The sequence below is a fragment of the Nematolebias whitei genome, chromosome 12, assembly GCF_014905685.2.
Source record: "Nematolebias whitei isolate Nwh7 chromosome 12, NemWhi1, whole genome shotgun sequence".
Taxonomy (NCBI): domain Eukaryota; kingdom Metazoa; phylum Chordata; class Actinopteri; order Cyprinodontiformes; family Rivulidae; genus Nematolebias; species Nematolebias whitei.
In genome coordinates this window covers 32,634,985-32,659,058 of record NC_056509.1, presented here as the reverse complement: position 1 = coordinate 32,659,058, position 24,074 = coordinate 32,634,985, and the positions used below count along the sequence as shown (strand labels likewise).

General features: G+C 39.2%; 1 protein-coding gene across 1 annotated transcript in view; it reads right to left on the bottom strand.

Annotated features, from left to right (window-relative positions):
• Positions 1 to 21,749, bottom strand: part of esrrgb (estrogen-related receptor gamma b) — a 64,879-nt gene extending 43,130 nt beyond the window's left edge. Inside the window, exons 1-3 of the mRNA XM_037685439.1 lie at positions 21,700 to 21,749; positions 8,826 to 9,241; positions 4,186 to 4,302 (exon numbers count right to left, since the gene is read on the bottom strand). Of these exons, the coding sequence (XP_037541367.1) occupies positions 4,186 to 4,302; positions 8,826 to 9,241; positions 21,700 to 21,749 (583 nt within the window). The remainder of the gene's footprint in view (positions 1 to 4,185; positions 4,303 to 8,825; positions 9,242 to 21,699) is intronic.
• Positions 21,750 to 24,074: the final 2,325 nt, after the last annotated feature.

The following is a 24,074-nucleotide window of genomic DNA, read 5'->3' as shown; positions in this document are numbered from 1 at the left end:
TTGTTTCTTTAAATGAACACCATCACTTGAGTCGTGGTGATACTCAGAAAGGCATCACTCAGTTCGTCACTCCAGTTGGGTGAAAAGATTAGAAAGGTTGGGTAAACTACCATTCCTCACCCATGCACCTAAACAACTACATGTTTGCACTCATGCCTTTCTTTTTGCATGTTTCGCTGCAAACATACAACCCTGCATGCACTCGAATTATTTTAGGAAGCCAGGGTGAGTGCAAAGAGACCTGTGGTAGACAGCTTTTTTTGTATCCTCCCAAAAAATACAAGTGCAAGTTGATCAAAACCACAAAGGCACAATTTGTCTGAGGTGTGTATTGACCCGGAGCCTACTTCATCTCCTAAACACTAACTTTCTATGTCTGTCAGTGGTTTGGCAGCGTTTTTGCTCTGCGTGATTAAAGTTTTTTTTAAAGGTGTGGATTCGGATGAGGACACTGAGATGGGCGTGTGTGTAAAAATACCGTTGAAATGCTGCAGCACAATGATCCATGACTGAGATGAACAAACAGCTACGTCAGCAAAGTGATATCCATGGAAATGGACCAGGAAACTGACATGCGGCCTGCGTTACCAGCACAGCTTGCAGAATCTCAAACATGACATTCATTTGCTGTGGCCAGAGCATGCCAAAACTGTGAGACCACAGTTTTATTTTAAGGAGCATCTAACTGTCAGTGAAGCCTATAAACAAATGTTAAAAATGCAGCGATTAACTTTAGGAAACGTGGAAAATTATTAAATAATTCTGAATATAAAAGCTGCTATAATTACTGTATTTAAAATGAAGTCAGCACCAAGGTAAAATTAAGAGAATTGGTTGAATTTATTACAGATGTTTTTTTAATTGTTTTTTGTAAACCGCATGTATTACCGTATTTTTTGGACTATAAATCCTTTAATTTTCTCAAAAATCGACAGTGAAACTTATAATCAGGTGCGCCTTATGTATTAATTCTGGCTGTGCTTACTGACCTCAAACTGATTTCATGTGGTTATTGTGAATGAGTTGAATAAAGTTTGACTGTTTTGTTTCGCTTATTGCGCCTTATAATCTGGTGCGCCTTATAGTACGAAAAATACGGTAATTAATTTAATAAAAAAATGTTCATCTATAAGGAATTCAAACTTTTTTTAATTTAAATTATCTTCAATTGTTAACAAAAATTTTCAAAAATTTTAAATTCCAAATTCAGCACTCGTTTTACATAATGGGTTGTAACAATAATAATAATATTAAGAATATACACATGTGGAGCATAGTTCTCGTACCTAAACACAAGAAAACTGACATCAAACTCTTTCTATGAAAAGAAGAAGAAGAAAAATCCATCAGCTAGATTTTCCCTCTGTATTCCCAGAGGTCCCACACCGGAGGAAAAACAACACGTGCAGGAAGTGAGGCGGCATGTTCGGAAAGCATTTAGTGGATCAATACGGCAGGCAGGAGAGGGGAAGGATGGCAGACTCAGACAGAGCGGGAGAGGAAGAAAGACACCCAGAACCCAGGGGAGAGGGAAAGCCTCCGGGGAACGGCCTGTGCGCTTTTCAAGAGTCCTGTTACGCATTTCGCTCAGTCTTGGTAAGAACATCCAACTCAGCAGCTTTCTCAGCCCGTCGAAGTTAAGCACACAGAGGCTCGGCGGCGGGAGGAGAGGTAAGTAAGGAACGAGTGGCTCGTGCCACCTCTGGCTCCCCGAGGCTACGGCCATCTTTAACGTCTGATCATAAAAGAAACATCCGCCTCCACTCAGAACGTCAAGGATGACTTTGAGGCTCATGCTGCACAAAGATCAAACCTACACTGCTAGTTAAGAAGTCTTTCAGCATATTAGTTAAAAAAGGTTTTTTTTTTTAGATAATCTTACTAGATAAAAGATAACACTTTTACAATTTGATCTCAGAAGCCAAACTTCTAGAAAACAACAAAACCAAAGACATAAAAGCCAGTTAAATAAGCTCATTAACCTCACTGACATCTTTCATTAAACATTTATTCAATTTAACCCACACTTTTTTTTATTCTCTTCAAACATTCATGGCAAAAAGAGATTTAGCGATCATTTTTAAATAGCAGTGTGGGATCCCAACCTCAACCCTGAGAACCACCGAATGAAGCATACATCATATTATACAAAACATATAAATAATTTTAAAGCTTAACACGCTTCTTCTGCTTTGATTATTACTGTCTTACATGGACACTATCTAAATAATGAAGATTTCACTAAAATATTTGCAACTTCTTCTTGTCTGAGCAGTTTTTTTATGTAATAAGTGATTCCACCTACATAAAATGTATACAAAGTAATTCACCACCATTATTAAAGTAATTATTCTTTTTGTTTTAATTTGTACATGTATATCTGAAAATGTGTGTTTTGTGTTAGTATCATTAACACAGATTTGATTACTTTAAAATAAAAATAAAACAAATAATTTAGAGTTTCTTAATGCCCGCTATGCACGGACCTGTTACGGTTTTCATTGTATCCCATCAAAGCCACTAAATGTTTGCACCACGCTGCCATGAGGAACCAGAGACAAAGCATTTTTCTCCCACAGTCACACGGAGTGTTCCTCCGTCATCATTCATTATTTGAGCCGAGGAGGGAATCCCAGAAACTTTCACTCTTGTCAAAGAAAGCTGCTGTACTTTTAACCTTTGCAGAAAATCCAGTCAGCCTCTGTTTTTAACGTAAAACTGTTTTTGAACCGAACATTTGCAACATGCTACAAGAAGCAGGTGAAATATACGGCTGCTTCAGGCTCGCTACGGAGAATAATGAAGCCCGTCGACTCTGTTGCTTTACTCGACACTAAATCAAGATAAATGTAAAGTTTATGTTTATTCTCAATAATCTATTTAAATTAAATGTTCAGCCTTGACTTGAAATATCTTAAATTGCTTCAAAATTTGCAGAGTGCAGTAAAAACCTGGATTAAATTATAAGGACTAACACATTTCTCTCAATCTCTTTATTTAAATCCAGGCATTAAAATTAAACTAACTATAAATATTTGACTATACATTTAAAATAATCATTATTGAGTTATAGTTAACATTTAGGCAGCAAAAGGATTGGTTAATTTAATTATCCTGTCATCAACTCATTAAATAAATACCATATATTCTGGACTATAAATTACACTTTTTTTCATAGTTTGGCCAGTCCTGCGATTTATAGTCCGAAGCGACTTATATGCGTTTTATTCCCTATTCATGATGCAATTTTTGACTGACACGTTAAATGTTCATTCATACTGACATGAACCAAAGAGTAAATTTTACCATTTGCAGCTGCGAGAGGGCCCTCTAGGCTTTTGACAACTATATGTTTTTCCTCTACTGCTAAGAAAAACTTAACACAAGTAAAATGCCCCTAAATGTGAAGTGGAACGAGACTGGTGAATTTACCGGTAACTTACTTGTCGGACTCGTTGGCTTATGTTAATTAAGCCTGTTCAGGATCCCAGGTATATTCTCTGTGTTATTGTTATTTCAGATTAAGTGTTGTTCTTGCACTTTGTGAAATACACGTTTAAATAAATGCGACTTATACTCTGAAGCGACTTATATACGTTTTTTTCTCATGAGACATTTTTTAACTGATGCGACCTATACTCCGGAGCGACTTATAGTCTGGAAAATACAGTAGCCACAAAGAGGACAACGTGAAGATCTTTTCAACCCAGGTTTAATCTTGCAAGATGAGCAGCATGCAAAGACAAAACAACTCTTAACACACAGACATGGTTCGATAACATTTGACATTAGTAAGTGAAAAACATCCATGACCTTTACATCCTCATCAAAAAGTAATAGAAATTGAATTTTTGTCTTGAAATAAAAGCTAATAAACCATGTGATGCGTTGAAAAACTGTTTTGAGATTATTACACCATCAGAATATCATACCAGCCCATAGTGCCAACTGTTACCAGCTCAAAATAAAAGGTTTGAAGCCAAGAGGAAATCAAGTTTTTGCTTTTCTAAGGCAAAAAACACCATTTATTTAATAGCTTCTCTTAATTTTTGACGTTTCACAATAATTATCAGTTGACCCCCCAAAAACTGACTATGTATTGACTCACAAAAAGACAAAAAACCCTGAAAAATCACAGCAAAAACAAGAAAACGATTAATATAAAAAGGAATAATCGGTGCTCACCTTCCTTCAACATGCCAACTTTAAGACATTTCATGAAGCGACAGGCCTGGCAGGACTTCCGTCTCCTCTTGGTGATCTCACATTCGTTGGTGGCCGGGCAGCTGTACTCAATGTTCCCTGTGGAGGATCAGAAACACAAGTTTATTGTTCCGTCTGCCCGGAAGATTTGCATCAAAAATTAGAACTAAAAGAAGCAGAGCATAGTACTAAACAACAAAAACAAAAATGCAAAACACCTTTGAGGAAGGCATGAACATGCATAAGTCCCAAGGTGACCCCGTGTGGTATTTTAAAGGAGAGTATGGTTCAGTGGTATATATCATTTTAATTCATAAATTAACTTCAGTCATGCAGAGCGAGATTTCTGCTCAAACACAGCCGAGGAGTCTCCAGACAAGACCAGAAGCTGCTGTTAGACCGGACAATCTAAGGCTCCCGTATCATGTAGCAAAGCTCGATGTATTATTCAAGTCTGTCTTGACGGTTCTTGGCTCAGAATGGAAATATTTCCTATGCAATTTAATCACTCAGATCCAAAAACAGCCAGAAACGCAGACATATTGAATCTGCTGCCATTTAACCGCAGCCACTTGTTCTCACCAGATTCCGGTCAACTTCTTCTTTTTTTTTTTCTTTCTAATATTCTGAATCATTTTGCGCTCAAAAGCTGACACGACCCCATAAATTCTTCGTCCAACTCCCAGTCCAAAGCCTCCATATCTCATGATTGTTTAAACAAGGTCCTTTAAGCCCAGAGATGCTTTATTGTTACCTAAAAAAAGAGCAAACTGTTGTCTGTTGTAGATCTGCCAGAGCTGCATTTAACCCCCATCCCTTCCCCCAAACGTAACCCCCCGATGGTCGAGGAGACGGTGCCAGCATTCGTCAGGATTGTTGGCATCGACGGTGCCAGCAGGGTCACAGGCACAGTCAGGGGTCCGGGGGAACCATGCCAGGATGTTGGCAGCGACTGCAGGATTTAGAGTAGTTGAGTTCTGCTGAACTGAGAAGCTTCAGCAGCGGAGGAGTTCAAGTTCACTGCAGAGCTGGTGTGAGAAGGTGCACGACGTGAGCCGGCAGTACACCGAGAGCTAAAGCTGCATGGACTACAGCGTGCTTGTTATTTCAGAATATATACAGTATATAATAGATTGTTTTAAACATGGACTGTGTGCTTGGAAGCTATATGTACTGGCAGTGAGGAAGAGACGACACATACGAGTCAAAATTTAAAAGCCATCCTGGACCGTTAGGAGCAACATTTTGAGCTTAAAGAAACCTTTTTAAGTGACGTCTTGTGGAAAGGTTGTGAACAATCAGTATCTTACTTGTAGATAGCTTTTTGCACAACATTAGTTTGAAGAAACTAAGTTTATTTCTGGTCACATTGAAGAGCTAACAGCTAGTCCGAACAGTGCCAAAACAAAAATTCGATCAGAACTGTAGATTTATTTCAGTCGGAGTTGCGTTAAACAGACGTTTAGTTTTATTTAGCAGTTTTCTGCTGAGGTGGCACCTCTGAAAAGTTATGTTAGGAAGTGCAACTATGCACAAATGTAAAAAACTAAATGTAAAATCAGACCTCAGTGTTATATCAGTAAAAACATAAACGACTAAACAGATTTTGAGGCAACTATAATTACATATCAACAACTAATTGTATCTGGTCACCCCAACAGTAAAACGCCATTTGACAATTACAGCAGCGCAAAACTTCAAGTACCATCCATTAACCGTCCATCATTACCCTTCGGTCTTCAGTGCTCAACCTCCTAAAGGTCCCTAAGACCCGGTTTAAAACTCGGGGTGACCTATCCTTTCAGGCTGTAGCCCCCCCCCAATGTGGAATGCCCTGCCCCTGTCTCTTCGTGTGACCATCTCTATTGATTCCTTTAAAAAGCAGCTTAAGACACTTTTATTCAGACAAGCTTTGAGTTAAATGTTTTATTTACTGTTTTTAATCAGCTGTTGTTATTGTTTATGTTTTATTTAACGCCTGTATTTTGTATTTCTGTAAAGCACTTTGTAATTGTATCTATGAAAAGTGTTATATAAATAAAGTTTACTTACTTACTTATATTAAAGAGGGGCGGAGGCCTCTATGTCCAGTTGTCACCTTCTCACAATGCTGTTATTGCTAGTATCACTCAGCCCTCTGTGAATAGCAAGCGGCCGTCAGGGCACTAACGATCGGTCGTTAGTGCTGATGGTCTTCCTTTATCATTTTGAATATCGATAACAAACTGGTTGATCCACTATGAGAATGCGCTATTTATAAGACTGATTTTAATGCGGCTCCTCAGACTGACAGTCTTTTGGATTAAAGACGAAACGTTTCACCAAGTGTTTTATTTAAATTTTTTTAATCCAGCCAGAGGGTCTGACTTAACGTTGTTAGATTTTTCTACCTGGATTATTGAGCATGCGTCAGGAAAACTTAAAGTACTAACCAGATATTATTTGATATCTCACGGGCATGAGTATTGCTTCTTAAAATGTATTTTTCAAGAACGTTACTTTCTACATAGTGCGCTGATTATCTGTCATATTTTTCTGCAGTGAGAGTTGGATCATTGTGACACTCCTGCAGCTTAAAGCTAACATACGATTAAAGTGTCACAAAGAAAAGGTACATTTTTTTAAAACCTCCTTTTAATATATATAAAAAAGTAAAAATAATATTGGAACTACTTGTGTTTACTTAGATCAAAACAACCTGTGTGTGTGTTCGAGTGTTGTGTGTGTGTGTGTGTGTGTGTGTGGTGCTGGTCTGGCTGTGGGACCGTGAGTCTTCTATAGACTTAAATTGCTTCCCTCTAAAAGCCCACCGTCGGCGAAGCCTCTTAGTTAATCAGGTCTCGTGTCCACCTTTATCCCTCAAAGGACATTTCAACCACTCTAATATCCTTCCTTAACCTCGCTTATTTTCCCTCTAAATTTTGATATATTATTATGCCATGCTATTATCCACGCGCTCATCTCGAACCTCTCCTTGTTCTTCTCCTTTACTGAGGCCGGGACACCCTCTTCCCCCCTCCCCTTCTGATTACCATTCCATTAAAGTGGACTCTCCTTTCTGCGAATGACCACGTCCCCCCTGTCCCTCGTCCCTCTACATTTATTTAGAGGACTCCTGGAAACTGTCCTTTTTTCCCCTCTCTGTCCCCTTCGTCTGTTATTGCCCCGTTGGCACGTGATCGAGCTTCTAATTGGCCCCTGATCTCCTATCCTTTGCTTTTGGGGCTACAGAGGGCCCAGAGACAAAGAACAGATGCACACCTTTCTTCTCTTTTCTTGACTTTTCTTCCAATAAAACGCCGGGTTCTTAATTACAGTCACCCAACACTGATTGTTATTGACTGAAACTCCCGTGGCTCAGGACGAATGACGGACAGATTAAGCTCATTACAAGCCTGTCCTCCACAGAAGAGCACGAGGAAGAGGTCTGTGCGCAACAAAGTCAAAAATCAGTTTTATTTACAGTCCTCACAGCGTGGATGGTTGAGGCTGAAGCATGGCCCACTTTAAACTAAATTAATATTTATTATTGCAACACATAGACAGAATAATTACTCTGGAGAAGTTTTTATTAATGTTTCCAAATGGTCTAAATGGGACAACTGTTTTTAAACACAGGAGAGACTTCAAATGTAGAACTTCTCCAGTTTTACAGGTTATTGCCACAATTTGTTGAATGCACTTTTTTTTAAAATCAGTTTTGAAGAAATATATTTATAAAATACCTGATCTCGGTCCATAATTTTCAGGATATAAAAAGCCTTATGATTAAAACTGCTTGATGAAAAATGTATATTTAAAAATGCATATCCATTTACCTGATTCTTTGATTATTGCCTTTTTTGCTTTTACAATAAAATTTCAATTTAAATAACTCTTCTCATATTTAGCAAAAGTTGCAAATCTAGTCTGTGTATAGGCCAATCATAAACACTCAATATAATGAGTTTTGCCCTAAAAACAATGATCAGCAAACTTCCATTTAAATAAAAGTCCTTCAACACAATCGATAAACAGTTACAAGCCATTTTTTTCTAATACAGAGAAGCGTCACTTAAAAGTGAAGTAGGTAATACTTCACCCATTACATTTTTTTGTATTTTTAAGCATATAGTTATTAGAAGCTACTAAATATGCTTTTTAAGGCATCAACATTTAGATGAACCTACATCACCCTGCATTTCATGGAAATGGTGAAGGTGTATGGCAAGTGATTGACCAGTTTTATACAAATGATATTAGCAGCAATGGCCATAAATATCGCATGTGTCTAACATCTGACACTGAACATGTTTGTTTGAATTAACTACATAAAATCAATCATAAACCTTCTCTTTTTACACCTAAACTGACGGATCTGTGGGTTGGGAACCCCTTATTTGTGTACTGATGTAAAGAAGTGAACATTAACTCCACTTCTGTCCTCTAGAGAAGTTTAGCTACTGTTCAAATTTATATGAAGTTTAGAGAAAATACTGAGTGTTTATGAGACACTGTTTCGGCGACAGTACTTTATTTTTGCAGAATTGGAGCATTTTGTTGTTGTGCTACTTTTATGACCTGGACCTTTTTGTTTGGGTGCAGACTTTAGAGCTCAACCGAGGAGAGAATGTGAGAAATACCTTGTATCGTCCTTTTGAAAAAGGCTTTGCAGGCCTCGCAAGAAGCCACCCCATAGTGATACCCCGAGGCTATGTCCCCACACACCAGGCAAAGCCTTTTGGGAATGGCGTTGAGCATGTACTCGCACTTGATTGGCGAGTCGTCCACCATGCTGCCGGCGCACTCCTCGTAGCGACGTAAGCAGGCGCTTCCACCCCCGAGCATGCCCGGGTTGAACATCGGAGGTGAGTCCAGGGCGTGCGAGCGCCCGCTGGTGCCGTTAACGTAGCCGCCGCTGGCGTCTGAGTTGCCGCTGGGACTGTGGTGACTGCCGGTGTCTACGAGTGAGGAGGAAGGACTGGAGGGCTCGGTTTTAACGTAAGAACCACAGCTCGAGGATAGGTGTCGCTCATCAGAGGGCATTCTGGTTAGCAGTCTGAAACATACAGAGGAGGAGAGATGCATTCAGTTTAAAAAAAAACCTTCAGAAACTTGCACACATTTTCCAAACAGCCCTGCATATGAGTAAATGTGCATCAGTACACATCGATGAAATCATCCTCTAAAGGTGCACTCGCTGTGTGCTGCTTTCAACCATCATCTCCACATCCTTCTTTGAGAAATTCATCAGCTGGCTGACATGATTTTGATAGATTATCCTACAGACGCAGTCATTAAAGTGTTGGAATGCCAAGCGATACACTGCAGCGACTTATTCCTTTCAGGCAAAACGGCAACTAACGACCATGTCAACAGATGCTCCATACATCTTGCAAACAATGCCAACAATTGGTTGGCTGCCAGAAGTAAATGAATGAAGGAATAAAACTTCAGAAGGCTGTTAATGGATGGAGAGTGGTTTTACACTCAGCATATGGAGGATTAAAAATAATAAAACCAAATCAATAGTCCCAGCAGGTTACTGTAATCTGAAGTAGCAGCATTTAAGACAAATGTTGCACTTATACACACACACACACACTCGAGTAAATAATTGAATGACTTTCTGGATAGTTGCGCTAAAAACTTCTGTCAGTTCTGTCAGCTGTCAGATTTGTTTGAATTCTCACTATATATGCTCAACATTTGAGTACAACAAAAATAAACGTTGCTGAGTAAATGAAAATTAGGAAAATGAGACTGGTGTGATTAAACTTGGCAAAAGATGTATTGATTCTTTCAGCACATGATCTAAATAAGTTTAACAAACCCTGTTTGTACATTTATGTTAGCCCAAATTGCATTTCACATTGAGACAATATGCCTATTTTTTAAATATCCACCCATCCATTATCTTTACCCGCTTATTCCATTTTGGGTCACGGGGGTCGCTGGTGCCCATGTCCAGCAATCACTGTGCGAGGGGCGGGGTCCACCCTGGACGGGTCGCAAGTCCATCACAGGGCCACATAGAGACAAACAACCATTCACTCTCTCATTCACACCTAGGGACAATTTAGAGTTACCAATCAGCCTAACATGCATGTTTTTGATCTGTGGGAGGAAACCGGAGTACCCGGAGAAAACCCACGCATGCACGGAGAGAACATGCAAACTCCACCCAGAAGGGCCCCTGGACCGGGGTTTGAACCAAGGACCTGCTCGCTGAGAGGCAGAAGCTCTACCAGTTGCGCCACCGTGCTGCCCTATTTTTTAAATAAAAATATTTAATTTCAGCAACACTGATACATGCATTTCTTTAGATTTGCATGTATGTCAACAGTAATAAATGGTATAATATACTGATTGCACATGGCATATATCTATGTCACTGAGTCATTTCTACACAAGAGAGTGGTTGCCTTTTTTTATTGCAATCTTTTTTAGTATTTCAGCAAGCGAGCAAGACCTATTATTGTTGATGTACTTGCAGAACATTTATTAATATTATCTTAAAGCAGAGGCTGCATCTTATAATACTGAACCCAATACAGGATTTTGGAAGTGAATTCAGAAGACTAACAGTGTCCCTCATTGACTGGTCCGAATACAAACTTTAAGTTCCATACATTCAAATAAACAAATGGAACTTTGTCCTTACTAAAAAAATCCAAATATACTGTACCTCAGATCATTTAGGTGTTGATTCATGTACTGGTAGTTGCTGCTATATAATATCAATTTTTCTAATAATTTTAGATGTATCCAACATTTTTCAGTCAGGTCATGTGGAGAGTTGGATCGAAGACGAAACGTTTCAGCACACAAAAAAAAAAAAAAACTGTCCAGATGACCTGACTGAAAAATGTTGGATTGTATATCTGGATTATCGAGCATGGACTTTGTTAATTTTAGATGTAATTAGCCATTTCTTAAAAAAAAAAAAAAAAAAAAACCCCCATGTTACATTGTCAATTTGTGCAGAGAGTGGGGGGGATGCGGGACAGGTTGTTTTCACACCTGATAGTCCGGTACACTCAGTTCGATTGGGAACCAAAATTAAAGACATTTGTTTACATTTTCAGCTGGTGCGGTTTGCATTCACACTGCACTGAGTCAGTCGAGCCAACCTGTTCCCCCCCCCTCATCTGTGGTGGCGCTGCACCAAGAATTACTGAAGGAAACAACACAAAATCTGAAGAAGACACTTCGTCTTCTTTTCTGGGGAAAAAAACCCCGGAGTGGCATCAAATTTGAGCGGTTTTAGATTTTCTGTTTTGTCATTTTTCAACAATGGACTCAGCATGAGCAGAAGATGAGACAAAAGACCATGGAGAATGTTGTTTTTCATACAAGGTAGCCGAGACGACTCCATATGAGGTAAGAGAAATGCGCCTTTATTTTGGTTGTATTTACCCAGAATGCCTTGCGCTCTAGTCCACTTCCTGCTTTTAGAGCGGTCTCTGGTCCGCTTTGATTTCCAGTTGACTTCAACCGGACCAAGACCTAGGTATTTAGGTGGACCAGAGTTCGCTTTTTTTGGTCTTCATCAGAGTTCGGTTGCACATTCACACCTCCCCAAACAAACTGGAATTTCTAGGCAAATGGACTAGAGTTTGATTAAAGCGGACTAAACAGGGCTGGTGTGAAAGCACCCTTAAAGCACCTCATTGTTTTGGACTCTGGTCCGAAGAATACAACATGGCCATGCTTGCAAACCTAATCCCCAGAAAATTTTGAATAAAGTAGATACAATTTTCTGCATTTTGGTGTATTTTAACGGGTTGTTAAACATCAATGTTTACCTACATATGTAAACACTACGCTTCTGTCAAGCATCCTCGCCCCCCTCCCCCTTACTTCACGGAACCGTCATGTAAGTCGGGCTCAGAATTAAGCCCGACTCTGTCCCTGCTTGTTGTTGTCCAACTCCACATGTCAAACGTCCAGGCGCCTGCCTGCGGCTGTGAGCTCGTAACATCATAAGTGGCTGTTGTGTTTAATTATACTTTCAGTTTACATATCCAATAATAAGGTTTATTCGATCAAGGCAGTCATATTTGTTTATAACTTTATTATTAGTAAGCCTGAGCGTTACTGGATTCAAGCAAACAGTTACCGGAACGCACCCTGTCAAAATAAGAGAGCTTCTGGATCCTGTTCCGGCAGGATCCAGCTCAAATTAAGCACTGGCTTTAAGCCCCACCCACTTTCTATAAACGCCATCATGGTGTTATGTAACCTCTTGTAAGCACATAATAACAGCTAAACGTGTTAGAAAAATGAATATTTGAACACACAGCAGCAAGGGAAGTCCTGGGAATGAACACGATAAAAGTTGAAGAAAAAAAATAACCTGAGGTTTTTAAAAAAATGTTGTTCCAAGAGCAATGTCCCGTTCATTAAAACACACACACAAAAAAAGGGAATTTAAAACTTGTACTGTAACCAGCTGACTGGAAAGGTGGTCCTGCTCTGGCTTCAATTTCCGGGTTCTGTTTCAAGATCTATTTATTCTTGACAGTTTATAATTTTGCTGGCATCAAATGTCTTAAAGCATGAAATGAGGCCTTAAACCAAGACGCTGGTGTTGATCCTTTACATCATCAGCCCCTATAACTTGAACATACGTAATGAGAATGGTGGGGAGAAAAAATAGTTAAAAATGCCTAAAATTGATTTTTTTTTTTTGCTTTTAGGGCTTGTCCATTTAGGTTCTGTAGTTAAAAATACATTCTCCCTTTTTGCATTTATGTAAAGCCACTAACTCATCAGGCTCTAACAACATAAAACTTTTAAGTGCTAACGGAAAGGGGATGGAAGGAGCGAGGAGTAGATAGCCTCTACCCCCTGAGCTCAGATCAGATCTATTGATCCTCTGCTTCCTTCCTGTTTAGGATGAGGCATGAAAAAATAAACACTCCTCTTACGGGTCCCAGACATTCCTTATGCATTTTTAATCAGTCAAGACTGTTAACACAGTGCAAGATGGAGCGATACAACATTATGTTAGTCTTCATTGCTGGGGCCGTTGTGGTTTATGAAAAATTCACAGGACTTGTGTTAAATCTTGCTGGATATCAACGTGCGCCCCGAGTGAGCAGAGAGGTATAATTCCTCCCGTCTGAGAGAGGTGCACAAAGCAGTGTGGCAACAGTTAATACATCATCGCAGCCAGATAGGGGGAATCCCTGTGGAATAGTACATCGTAGCAATATGTAAAAAGTAGTTCATTCCACACTTAGCACAAAGCAACGCTGGGGAGATTTTTTTTTGTTAGGTTTTAATGAAAATTTCTAATGGGTCCTTTCAAATCTGTCCAAATGAAATAATGGCATGAACCGCCAATTTGTGCAGACTGAAATAGTTACGTAGTTTGATCATTTAGTTTGTAAAGAGACAGAATCTTAACACAGTGCCTTGGCAGAGCCCACACGTGCTTAAACGCAGCGCACCCATCTAATGGGCTCGTGTTTGCTCCGCTGCGCAGAAGAATGGTCCGAACGAGCCGACAAGCAGGACTCGTCAGACAGACGTGAAGGTCACCTGCCTTCTCTGTTCCGCTGCTGTGAGACGGTCCCACTGTGGACGCAGCAGACACGGGTTTCCATCTGTCCATCACGCTGTAAGAATGAGACATCACTCTGCGTGGAAACCACAGAGCTGTCCACAGTGGTTCACATGACAGGAACACATGCTCAAACCAGTGACAGCTTCTTGTCTCTTTCTTGTGGAGCAGAAGTGTGCAGAGTGTGAAAATGTCTGAACACAGAGACATATTTCTCCCCACTTATCCTTAAGGATCCACTTTATGTCAGGCATCCAGAATCCAACACAAACTAGAGAAATTGCATTGCCTGTGAAAATGTAGTGTGAATGCTTATTGCTGAATAACTTGCTGAAAAACAGCTGAAATGCGCTAAAACCATGTTGAAATGTAGCTGAAATGGAAGAACAAGCCTAAGTTAGCAGAAGAAAGTAGAACTGATATATATTTGCTGAATTGGGTTTAAATAAACAGAAATTAGCACAAAATTGGGAAATAAGCTGAAAAAAGCTGACATTTGCCAAAATAGCTGAAAAGTAGCTGAAAAAGCAGAAAGAAGCCTACCAGAAAGAAGTGGAAGGAGCTGAAATGAGCTAAAAAAAAAAAAAAAGCAGAATCAGCTGAAAAAGATAAATTTAGCACAAAACAGCTTAAAAGTAGCTTAAATAACAAAAACGGCCAAAACTAGCAGAACAAAGCTGAAAGGAACGTATCAAGCTGAAATTAGCAGAAACAAGTTAATTAGGCTGAAAGTAGCAGACATTACCAAGAAAAACTTTATCTAAAAACTGCTGAAATTAGCTAAAAACATGCTAAAAAGGTAGCTGAACAGGTAGAACAAGCTTAAATTAGCAGAAGAAATCAGAAAGAACATACATTTGCTGAAAGAAGCAGAAATGAACACAAAAACGTGGAAATTGTCAGAAACAAAAGCTGAAATTAGCAACAACAACAAACAAAAAAAAACAGTTGAAAAGTAGCTAAAACAGCAGAAAGAAGCTGAAATTGATACATTTTATATGTTGGATGCAACTGGGACCCTGTGTATACAATTTTGTTCCACCTCATGTACCACATGTGATACGAATGACGATAAAGAACCTTGACCTTGAAGATGTTACGAGAAGGAAGTAGAGAGCACATTTTTGCTGAATTAGGCAGAAAAATTTTGAAATTAGTGCCAAAAAAGTGGAATTAGCTGAAAAAGCTTGCATTAGCATAAAAGCATCTATGTAATAGCTGAAATAGTAGAAAAAGCTGAAACTTGCAGAAATAAGCTGAAAGGAGCATAACAATCTGAAATTAGCAGCAAGAAGTTAAAAGAAGCACAAAAATGTTGTTGTTAACAGAAAGAAGCTGAAAAACATCTGAAAGTAGCTTAAAAAGTTTAAATTTGCACAAGGAAGCTGAAAGAGGCTGAAGCAGAACAAAATGTGAAAGGTTGTAAACAGATCTAAAGATTTGAAGGATGTAAAATGAGCTCAATTCATTTTTTTCTGAGAAGCAAAATGACAGAAATGGCTAAATATTTCAAAAAGCTAAAGTTTCACCAATACCAAATGTCATAGTCATAGTCCTGAAAGAGCTGAACGTCTTGAGTTATGATTCGTTGAAATAGCTTGAAAACTGCAGGACGAGAACTGTGCCGAAAAACGTACGGAAGAAAAACGGATCACAACAGTGTGAATACTTCATAAACATTCACACACTTAATTTATACTCCAAATAAAAATAAAAAAGAAAAGAAAAGCTGCACGGTCAGAATAATCGAAAGCTGTCAACAAAAGATTTATATTTTACAGTGCGTTTTCCCACCAAAGATAAATGTTTTTATTCAGCTTGGGGGTTTAGTTTGTAGCGGGCAGAGCAGCGTAAATTACTGTGCTGAACACACAGTCAAACATGGACGCACAGAAGGACAGAGGCAAAGGAGCCATGCATGAAATTAGTTCATTAATCTTTCCATGATAGGCTGTCCTTGTTTGGGGCGAACTCTATCAGCTCTAAACTGAATGGCCCTTACTGCCTGACACATAGATTAGGCCGTTAGTCCGTGGCTGCCGTGTCGGGGAAACGAATGGTCACGCAGAAGAGAAAACGGGGCGTCGTGCGTCGCCCAAGAGTTAAGCAGCAACAACAACAACACATGGGGCGACACGCTGCGTTTGGCACCAATGAAGGTCATCAAAAGCACGTGTCTGCACATAAATTCTCACGCAATTAAGTCAAGAGTTGCAGCAAACTCACTCATTTCCTTCAAACTAAAAGGAGTCAACGCTTGAATACAACTAAAGTGTTCATATATATAAAAAAAGAATCATATTTAAACACAGGCATTAGCAACAGTCAGTAAACTGCATAGAAACACTGCAACGAAAGTCGAATTAGTTTTGAGGAAAATTTTCCAAGTTGTTTGTACAGAATCCCGATTTGAATTTTGTTGCTAAGTTGAATGTTAAAACTTGTGTTGCCTTCAACTTTGTGCAACAGAAACTTTTTTTGTGTGTATCCTGATGCATGCTCAATAACCCAGGTTAAAAAAAAAATCTTACAAAGTTAAGTCAGGTCCTCTCTTACAATGTTGTTATTGCTAGTGTCACTCCGCCCTCTGTGAATAGCAAGCGGCCATCAGGGCATTAACGGCCAATCATTAGGCTGATCCTTTATCATGTGAACAGCTAGTTCTGGTGTCAACAACAAACTGGTTGATCCACTATGCTGGATGCTTCTATTAATAAGACTGAGTTTAGTGCAGCTCCTCAAACTGACAAAGTCTTTTGGATTAAAGAGAAAATGTTTAAACAATTTTTTTTTTTACATCTGTGCAGAGGATCTGACTTACTTTCTAACTTTGTAAGGTTTTTTTTTTTGTGTACATTTTTTAGCATCGTACTTCTTGTTTTTATAGCTGCTTTTAGCATGAAGACATGGTTTTCATTTTAGAGAAAATACAATTATTGATCTTCTGTTTGTTCCTTTGAATCGATCTGTTAACCAGTTGCTCATTAAACTGTGCAGATATCGTGGAAACAGCATCTGCTCTTTATATGGGGTCTTCAAGTGGTGGACTGTGGTTCAAATACTGACCCAAACAAATTCTCTTCTAGACCCGGTTGGTTTGGTACATTTCAACAGAATGTGTACATTTTACCGGCACATAAAATCATCATTATCAAAAAGGAGCAGATTTTCTAGCCTTTATGATAAAGGTGACACCGTAGTCCAGATCCAGACCCAAGTGAAAATAAAATTGTACCCAGACTGGGGGTTAAATTTCAACAGAATATATATTTTACCTGGGCACATTTACTTTCATTTATGATAATTGGTTTTAAGACTCGATGAGCAACTTGAGTCTGTTTGTCTGTGGCCAGGTGGTTTAAGCTGCTTAGACGGAGAAACAAATTCTTAAGGCGGACCGAACTAAATTTAATTTTAAGACTGCTCGTTTTTTCTAAGCAATCGAGAGACAATTAGTTTTTATATTAAACCGATCAGTGTTTTATCCGCGATGCATTCACTGACAGAGTTCTAGTTAAGCTGCGGTTCAAATTGTAACAAATTAAATCTGATACGCACGCTTGCCTTTAATTGCATGGCGCATGCTTTTTAAAGACGGCTGAGGAACTTACCCGACAACTCCAGAACTAGTTTAAGGTGTGCGAACTTTCACTTTTACACTCAATATTTATAAAGTTACCAAGTCCCAACAGTGATGGGGGGTACGCGCTGCATAAATAGACTTTGTTTAATTTTCCGTCTCCCTGAAACTCACACACACACACAGAGCTACCAGCATATGGCCTCTTCAAAGTCACAGCCACGAGGAGAGATTGCACAGATTTCCCACATGGATGATGTCTCCTTACCTGGAGTATCACCCCCACCCCCCATCTACATACACATCCACCACCTCCAGGAAATTGCTCTCCCTGCAAAGTCAAACACACCTCTAACTGCCTTTTAAAAAGAGACAGAAGAAGGAGGTTGCAGGGGAGAGACGAATAAACGAGCGAAGACTTAAGCCGTCATTGGGAATCAGAGGGGGGGGACTCACGAGGGACAGTCGCAATATTGATTTCATAAATAAACAGAGATGGCCATCGATCCTAATGTTATTTTGCATTTCAATTACTGCCCAGAAACATAACCTTCAAACGTCTGCTCCTCCACAGTAATAACATCCACTGATAATCACAACCTAGGCTTGTTCTGCACAAATTGGCTTTCTCTCCCACCCCGCCTTCCCTTCCACTCCACCCCCCACTCCTCAAAAGTGTAAATGACACAACTTTGCATTTGCCTAATGGTATTAGTGCACGGGCTGAATTTCAAGTGAGACTCAAGCTGATACAGTAAGCGCTCCGGTCAATTGACACAATGCAAATGAGCGCGTTGAAGAGGAATTAAGCTCACAATGCGAGACCTCGTGAAGCTACGGCGAGGCCCATTAAATTAAACATGCGGCCTGACCCGCACTCCATGATTACTGCCCTGCGTGTGTGTGAGCGTGTGTGTTAATTTAGTCTGATCAATAGAAGAAACTCATGAGAAGTTTGCTGCTCGGCGCCGGACACACGAAAGGCTCGCTGGTGTTTTCTTTCCTGAACAGGAGAAGGTGTTCATCTGCATCCTGATGGACTCACACTCCTGCACAGGCTGAAGGATGTGTTTGCATGGAGGGGGAGGGTGGGGGGTCAAGACATGCAATAAAGTTATTCACGTTTCATCTTTTCACTGTGAACCAACAGAGCCTGGCCGCCTCTTCATATAAATAAACAGGACAAAATACAATCGACAAATGTCCATGTTTAGAAATGATTCATGTCATATGTGTTCCTTTTAATTTCATTTATTAAATAAATACAACATAAACTGGCTGTTTTTCTCCTTAACTTTTGAATTGTTTTGCGTTAACTTGTCAAATCATCGAAACAACAAGCAAAACCAGTATGGATCACTTCACTACTTTGATTTATTGATCATAATTTGGCATTAAATCCAAGCATGGGAGTCGTGAATGGAAACATTACAGTCGTCCTTCTCTGAAGAAATCAAAGGTTCTTTTAATCTTTATTAAAAAAAAACTATTATTTTTTTTTGCTATGTGAATTTTAAGAGCACGCCAACTAAGATGCCATATTTTCCTTCTGTATGATTATTAAAAATATAGTAAATCTTTTTTCTATTTTTTATGGCGGTTACCATATTTTATGTCAATAAATCCATTTCAGTGATGTAATTTTTTTGTTTTTAAACAGTGTGAATTCACTGTTTGCTGCGCCACAGCAACAAGTGATGTCAGGAAAGGTGAACGACTTTTCCTGAACGACTTCTTTAAATGCACGTGCCATGTAAATAAAAAAAGAGAGATAAAGCAAATGAGCGAGGCAGGTGTACAACCGTTTATCATAAATATATTTAAAATGTGTACACAAAGACATTTTTTGTGTGTGTTTCTCATCATAGAGTGAGGTTAGATCTCAGGTCAGCGTGAGACGATTTGCTCTCATTTTCATTTGCGTGCACTCCCAAGTGCGACTACGTGCAAACACTTGACAGCTTGCACAATTAAAGAGAAAAGAAATGAGATGAAAATTGACTTAGAGTTTGATCTGAGCTGATTTAAACTTGAGCTGATGCGCTTAATGAAGAATTTTAGACTTAATAGAAATTAAAGCAGCAAAAATGCATCAAGATTTGTGTCTATTTTTTTTTAATAGGGTAAAAATTCTGTTTGTTAAAGTCTAACATAAGAAAGGCTTTAGGAAACATTTATAATTAAACAAAAAGAAATATCACTTGTAATTTGAATTCATTAAAAACCAAATGGGGGAGTCATTTTTAATAATAAATGATCAATTTGATGACCTCAGGCTCAGTGTTTTTTAGTCTTTACAGGTGAAACTACATTTAGTAATAGTGTATTTAGTACTTAATTTTTATAGTAATAGTGTATTTTGCACTTAGTGTATTTTTATTAACGTTTATCTTAGTTCTAGATCTTATTACTGTTTTTTCTTTTACATTTTAATAATTTTGTTGGATATAACTGGGATACATCATTTCGTTCCACCACGTGTACCACATGGTGGTGGAACAACAATTAAGGAACCTTGAATCCTTGAACACACCATCACATTTATCAAAACAAACTTCTAAAATCAGCAGAAGTTGTTCGAATTTCAACGTCTGCTCATGCATTTTAAAAATCAGGTGATCCTTTTGAGTTCAGTCTATCGGCGGCGTTCGTTTCTTCCATCAGACCTCTCACCTGCGCCACGCAGGGAGGTCATCTCACCAGAACGTCTCCGGGGAATAATAGCACTCCCCAAAGAAGAGCCTTTCTAAACCCATAGTTAGGCGTCTTTAATCGCACAGATTTTCTGTTGGCAGACACATCCACCTCCAGGTGGGGGAATGAAGAAAGCTGGGATTAATAACACAAATGTCAAGGCAGGATGGGCAAGTTTCATTTGCTCCTTCAGGAAATGCAGCAAACATGCAGAGATGAGGGACTCTGGAGGAATGGCAACATAGAGGTGCCATAAAAATGTTGCTTTATCAACAGCAGGCACTGATGTCAGTGACATACACACAATGACCTGGGGTCAGAGAGGTCAACGATGTCATGATGCTCTCAGTTTTGACTTAAATTATTTCAAAAAAATCATTTTGATTAAACAGCTTCAGATTAAAGATATGTTTCTTTATTTGCACTGCAATCATTTAGAATGGAAACTTTTAAGAACATTACATTAAATGTATTCATTGAACACAAATTTATTAGACAGTGCATGAAATTAAAACTGTTTAGTTGTGGAAAATATTATTTATGCAAAGTATTTTTTTCCTTTTGATGCATTTTCTTTCTATAACTATGTTTGAGGTGATAAATTTAAATGTGTCTTTAGCGTTAATTCATCAGTCCTGCACACTGAACAGCTCAGATTGTATTTCTAGTGCTTTCAATGTGTTACTGTTACTTCTTTTAGTGCGAGTTTGGATGATAAGACATGATTTAAAGGTGTCAAAATTGTTTTATTTCAGTAATAATTTCATTTCATTCATTGTTTTACATGTAAAGCATCAGTACAAAAAGCAGGAAAAGGGCATAGAAATTGAGGAATAAAACCAAGACTTGTCCGGCGTGTTTCCAGTTCTTTAAGTTTATAGAATAACTGTGTGAGAGGATCACATTAGTTTAAAACCACATTAAAATAGCTTATTTTAGGAGACTCACAAAAAATAAAATAATTTGTTTAAATGCTGTAAAAAAGTTGTGAGCAGGTCAAATAAATCTCAGTCTATTTATGGGTAAAAAACAAGTTAATGTCCCTGTCCAGTCCGGCCTGGTGCTCAGAAAATTATCTGACATTCAAAGAGATTATTAAGAGTTAAGGATGTTTTCAGAGGTTGTTGCACTTTTCCTTTAATCGGCGCAAAAACAGGTTCACACAAATAAAAAAATAAAAAAAACAGCACTTTTCTTCTTAAAAGTTCATTAATACTTCATTGATTTAATTATAATTCAAAACCTTTGACGCAAATAAGAAAAAGAAAAGTTTGATTAGTTACAGGTGTAACAAAGAACTGGAGTTCTCTTGTTTAATATCACCAAAACTGTCGCGCTGCAAGCTCTCGTTTCCCTTCTACAAGCTGCTGATGTCAAATGGTTTTCCAGAAACCGACGGGGGTTAAGCTCCAGGTCCTGGTGCAGCTCTGGGACAACTGTCCACACTGGACTCCCTGCAGGCCTCTCTGCTGCAGCTGTCCCAAACAGAGCGCTGCACAGGAGGAGCGCCTCAAGCTTTTAAACATTTACTTCATGCATTCTTTATGTTCTAGCAAACAAATGAAGAGTTCTGATATAAAGACACAAACGAAGCACATTAATTCAATGTTGGCCAAGGAAGAGGTGATGTGAAACTAACAAAACTTAAAAATGAGTGAAGGGAAGCACTCACTGGTTGTGGTAGCAGAGAGGGTCTGGGATGCACAGTTCAGAAACATCCATCAGTCCGAGTTAAGCATTCCAGGTGTTGCAATTAAAAAAAAAAAAGAGATGAGACAGAAAGACAAACAAAAAGCTGGAGGAGGAGATCAGTTCTTAAGTCTCCACATTTCTTCAGCAAAATGACAGCACTTCCTGTGCAGCGTCTCTGATCAACTCACACAAAGTAACAACAAAAAGCTTCGTCCTCGGACCAACAAACTCCAGTCGGCACAGATGCTCGGGATGATCAGAGGAGTTTCACAGACGGAGGGGAGAAAGGGGAGGACTAAAAGGAGGAGAGAAACTAGAGGAGACAACAAGCAAGAGTGAAGCTGCAAGAAGAAAAGGACGAAGAACAGGCGCACAGACAGAGAGAGAACAGAGCGATGTGAGGCGGACGGATGGAGAGGAGCTGCAGCAGAGGGAGCGCAGTCTGCCTGAGGAGGTCAGTGAGGAGACTGAGGCTCCATTGAAAACAAGGAGGCTCTTTAAGAGGAGGAAGGAGCGGCTGCTGCAGATGGGGAGAACGCGATTGGTCCATTTTAGGGAGGCTGTCCTGACAGCAGCCAATAGGAAGAGAGGATTACTGAGATGAGCTGGACAAGGAGTCTGTGTCCATTCACAAGGGACACAAGCAGACCCCCCCAAACAGATAGATAGATAGATAGATAGATAGATAGATAGATAGATAGATAGATAGATAGATAGATAGATAGATAGATAGATAGATAGATAGATAGATAGATAGATAGATAGATGGATGGATGGATGGATGGATGGATGGATGGATGGATGGATGGATGGATGGATGGATGGATGGATGGATGGATGGATGGATGGATGGATGGATGGATGGATGGATGGATGGATGAATGGATGGATGGATGGATGGATGGATGTGAAGTATTTTTGGGGGGCGGGGTGATTTCCTGGTTTGTTTACGGGGCTTCTGGGGGCTCAGCACCAGCTTAAAGAGTTAAACTGTTCCTTTTAGTCTTTTATCCTCTCCACAGTGGATCTGGATCTCCACAGCCGGGCCTCCTTTAAAGCAGCAACAGCTGTTCCCACAGCACTTCACCAGTTTGTGAAGTGCAGGAGGGTGGTGGTGCATGGGGGGGGAGGGGGGGGTCTACTGTTTCAGAGTGAAGACGACCTCGGCTGTTAAAGATGACAGAGGAGTTTTAAAAAGAATTTTTCTTTACCGTGTCTGTCAGAGGAAACCCAAAGCTTAACTCACCCCCTCCACACACACAAACCCGACTTCATCAACCCACATTTTCCTGATCGATGCAAAACCCATCACGCGCTCTTATTGATTACAGCGTGGCCGTGTCACCAGAAGCCTCAGGACAGACTCCGTTTCCCCCACAGTCCTTCAAACAAACAAACAACAACAAAAAGAAATTATAAATCTGAACGTTTTCCTTTCATGTCACTCCTTATCAGAGTCATGGGACCAAAGGGCGATGGGTTTAATGACGGAGTCGTGCATTCTGAATAAAAAATCTGATCAATATTTTGGCATTTAATGTACTTTCCTGCAGCAGAATTCCTGCTGATCTGATTAAGACATCCAGACGTAATCAATAAAGGAGATGTGTTTATGTTTTTAATGAGGCTTGGGGGAGACTAATGTTTGGATGGCATGTTTGGTTTCACATCAGGGTTGGACAGTGGAGTGGATTTTGTTTAAACTAGAGAAATTGCATGTACTGTGAAAATGCAGTGTGAATGCTTATTGCTGAAAAACTTGCTGAAAAACAGCTAACAGTAGCTGAAATTAGGAACAAGCCTAAATTAGCAGAAAATTGCTGAAAAGTAGCTGGAAAGGCAGAAACAAGATTAAACTACCAGAAGAAAGTGGAAAGGGCAATAATGAGCTAAAAATGTGAAAGTAGCTGAAAAAGATAAAATTAGCATAAAACAGCTAAATGGTATAGCTGAAATAGCAGAAAAAGCTGAAACTATCATAAAAAAGCTGAAAGGAGCATAACAAGCTGAAATTAGGAGAAATAAGTTAATTAGGCTGAAAGTAGCAGAAATTACCACAAAACACTTGAATTTATCTGAAAACAGCTAAATTAGCTTAAATTAGCTAAAAAATAGGCTTAAAAGGTAGCTGAAAAATTTGAACAAGCTTAAATTGGCATAGTAAAGTAGAAAGAACATGTTTGCCCAGAAATTAGCACAAAAGTAGAAATTATCTGAAAAAAACTGAAATTAGCAACAATTACAACAAAACAACTGAAAAGTAGCTTTAAAAGCAGAAACAAACTTAAATTACCTGAAGGAAGAGCACATTTTTTGCTGAATTAGGCTGAAAAAAAGTTGAAATGGGTGAAAAAA